The sequence below is a fragment of the Notothenia coriiceps genome, unplaced genomic scaffold (genome assembly GCF_000735185.1).
Source record: "Notothenia coriiceps isolate Sejong01 unplaced genomic scaffold, NC01 NC01_scaffold00014299, whole genome shotgun sequence".
In the NCBI taxonomy this organism is placed as follows: Eukaryota; Metazoa; Chordata; class Actinopteri; order Perciformes; family Nototheniidae; genus Notothenia; species Notothenia coriiceps.
The window spans coordinates 27-3632 of NW_011347000.1; the positions used below are offsets into that span (position 1 = coordinate 27).

At 47.5% G+C, this 3606-nt stretch overlaps 1 protein-coding gene across 1 annotated transcript; it reads right to left on the minus strand.

Moving 5' to 3' along the window:
- Nucleotides 1-322: 322 nt before the first annotated feature.
- On the minus strand, nucleotides 323-2928 carry LOC104948452 (tumor protein p63-regulated gene 1-like protein). Its single transcript, XM_010774659.1, has 3 exons — nucleotides 2695-2928; nucleotides 1528-1722; nucleotides 323-974 (listed from the first exon to the last, which is right to left on the minus strand). The coding sequence occupies exons 1-3, from the start codon at nucleotides 2926-2928 to the stop codon at nucleotides 780-782; spliced, it is 624 nt and encodes a 207-aa protein (XP_010772961.1). The 3' UTR covers nucleotides 323-779.
- Nucleotides 2929-3606: the final 678 nt, after the last annotated feature.

Genomic DNA, 3606 nt, shown 5'->3' on the forward strand with positions numbered 1-3606 from the left:
ATCGCAACATTTTTAAATTAGATCTATTACAGGGTGAATCTTAAACTGAAGCTTGACTTTAAAGCAACCCAACGGAAGTTTCATGTAAGTTTAGTTCTTTCACTCGTAGCTCGGGCTGCGGGGGTGCTAGAGACGGGACCATCTTTAACCAATTACATTTCACCACAATCTCTAGCAGCCAATCATTGCGCTAAAGTCAAACTTTAAATCTGTTCTCCTCTCTCCTGCAGTCAGCTGTGATTTCAGGCGTTAATGATGCATTATATCCATGGAAATTGCTCTCAAGATCTCCATATTTTATTCCACAACAAAGGAAACAGAGCCAAATATACATGCCTTTATTTTCTTGTCTATCACAGGCTCAATAGAGGAACAGGTGATGTCAAAAGAGGCAGAGCGACACAGTCAACACACAAAGCACTGCATGCACTGTAAAAACACACTTTATATGATCAAACTAAAGCATAAAATGTGGGGCCGAATGGCATGGGAATGAGCTTTTAACAGAGACAGAACAAAGGTCCCTTTGTGAACGAGTTGGAATAGCATATCACTGAGGAGCAAACACAAAGCGCCTTGAGAGCAGCAGGGATCCGGTGCAGAGCGCACCACACTCTGGTATAAATAGTGGGGGGGGGGTTTACAAACCGTATACAGAACATCCTGAAACCATGCTTCAATGTGACACACAAAAATATAATCAAAAATCATCCTTGTACAATTAAATAAACTCTAAACAAACGTATCTCCAACAAAACTATTGTATAAATAAAGAATGCTTAGAAGCCAATGTTGCCTCGAGCCATGCAGTATCCCAGTTTGTTCTGGTTCCCCAGGAAAGACATGAGGCCCACGTAGGTCTCGATGTGGATGAGCTCGTTCAGGACCATGACGCCGTTGGCCTTCCCAGGAACCGGCTTCACGGCATGGACCTTCTGCGCTGCAGCCCTGAGCTGCTCTTGAAACTTCTGGATCTGTGGGAGGTGAGAGGATCAGGAAGATATCAGACAACTCTTGACTTCCTGTTTACGTCTCTTTTACTCTTCTCCTTGGTGTCAAGAACAATCTGCATTGCATCTTAAACTTGTTTTAAAGTAACTCTAGATTATTTTTTATCAACAAGAAAACACAACTCATCTGAGTGCAAGTCATGGCATTCAGTCATGTGGAGGGGCTCAATAGAAGCCTAAATAGACAGACTGGATTTCAACACGCCTCGAGAGTATCTACAGTATGAATGCATGTGGAGTAGAGTGAGTGATTGAACCATGGCAGAAGTTCAACCTTTTGCTCCAAACCTTTTGCCTTGTAGTTCTTTAACAAAATAAAAACATGGTGTTAATGATTTGAGCACTAAAGAGGAGTGTTTAACCACATTTGAGCCAGCAAAACGGATCTCATGCTCAGAATCATCAAAGCTGCTCACACTCGTGCCACTTTGCTTTACACAAGGGAAAAGGCAGAGGTAAATAAGAAAGTGTGTATATGAAGATTGAGTAAACTGTAATCACTGGGGGATAAACTCACGTCGCAGAGATCAGAGAAAGAGTTGCTGACGGTCCTGACGGGGTGGTGGGTGAACGTGACGAATGGGAAGTCCGTGGCGAAGGGGTTCCACCTGGAGGTGAAGGAGGGTTCTCTCAGCCGGTCCCAGAACACTCGCACCCCCTCCCCATCTCTCCTGAACACATGGAGACAATGGAACACATGAAAACAAAGTGTCTTAGCGCAGACTAAAGAGTATGTATGTGTATTTATAAGAGAGAAGTCTTTGATATGTATACAAAATATCAACACCACACTTAATGATAATTTTACCTTGGTGCTTTGTATCAGTTTCAGGAGGAGTCTCCTATATCCCCTAACAGGATATGGACATTATTTTGTTTAGTGGCTATACTGATTGTGCCTTTGTGATCCACTGGATCCATCAGAATAGGAACATATAGATACATTTAATAATTGCCTGACATCCACATCGACCTCTATGTCATACTGAAAAGCAAATCCAGTCATATTTATAACTGGCCTCACATTCATGTAGCAAAGATACAAGTAGAGCTGTTACGATTATTGTGTTATGTCACGTTTTGTATGTCTTGTTTTGGGTGTTTTGCTGTTCTCCCTGTCATGTTTTCTTCCTTGTATATGTCTGGTCCTTCTTCCTGTGTTTTTCCCCTGTCGTTAGTTTCCCTGGTGTGTCTAATTGTCTGATTGTGTTCACCTGTCGCCATTGTGTTTCTCCTCCCCTGCCCGGCTGTTTCTCGTCTTGTGATTACCCCTCCCTGTATTTAGTCTTGTCCCTTCCTGTGTTCAGTGTTGGTTCATCTTTTGTTTGTGACTGAGTTCACCGGTGAGTGTTCTGTTTTGTCCTAGTATTTTTTCGTTATCCTTGAAATAAAGGCATTTTCAGCGTTATCTGCATTTGGGTCCTGCTTGCTTCACCCACCGTAACAGAACGATCCAACCAAGAAATGGACCCAGCAGATGATTCATTTGAGATGGAATTACAAAATGTTTCCTTTAATTTGGCTTGATGCTATGATTGGTGGAAGGGAGCGTCCAGTGTTCTGCAGAAGGAGGCCACTCTGGTAGAGGTGCACCGGTTGGCTATGGAGAAACCAGGCTTGGTGAAATTCTTACCTGGCTGGATTTTTTAACTTTCTCTCAGTGTGTGATTTCCAGCCTGCTGACTACAAACGTCTCGGGTGTGTTCCGTCCGGAGTCAACCCCTGCTTCTTCCCCATATCCTGCTCCTGTCCAGGAGCCGTTCTCGGGAACTCGTCTGGCTTTCGGAGATCCACGAAGCCTCCAAAAGGCTCCTAAGAGAAGGAGTCGCAAGTTCAGGCTAGCAGCCCGAGCCCCAAGAGCCATGGTTCCAGCCCCAGTCCTGGCCCTAGCAGCCATGGTTCCGGCCCCAGTAGCCATGGTCCCGACTCCAGTTTCGTCTCCAGTACTGGCTCTCCGGCCGACGCCAGCTCCCTGTGTCCTGTCGGCGTTCCCTCTCAAGTCACCTCTCGAGTTCCCTCTCAAGTCACCTCTTGAGTTCCCTTTCAAGTCACCTCTCGAGCCCACTCTCAAGTTCCTTCTCCAGTCACCTCTCGAGTCTCCGCTCAAGTTCCTTCTCGAGATCCCTGTCAAGTCACCTCTCGAGTCTCCTCTTGAGTCACCTCTTGAGTCACCTCTCGAGTACCCTCTCAAGTCACCTCGCAATTTCCCCCTCAAGTCACCTCTCGAGTCCCATCTCAAGTCCCCTCTCCAGTCCCTACTCGAATCCCTTCTCTTGTCCCTAATCAAGTCCCCACTCAAGTGCCGTTGGAGGTTCCGCTGGGGGTCCTGCCAACTCCAGGTCCTGTCCCGTTGGGGGTTCCGCCGACTACTCTTCTGCCGGGGGTCCTGCCAACCCTATGTCCTGTGCCGTTGGAGGCCCCGCCGACTACTCTCCTGCCGGGGGTCCTGCCGGCCCTATGTCCTGTCCCGTTGGGGGTCCCGCCGACTACTCTTCTGCCGGGGGTCCTGCCGGCCCTATGTCCTGTCCCGTTGGGGGTCGCGCCGACTACTCTTCTGCCGGGGGTCCTGCCGGCCCTATGTCCTGTCCCGTTGGGG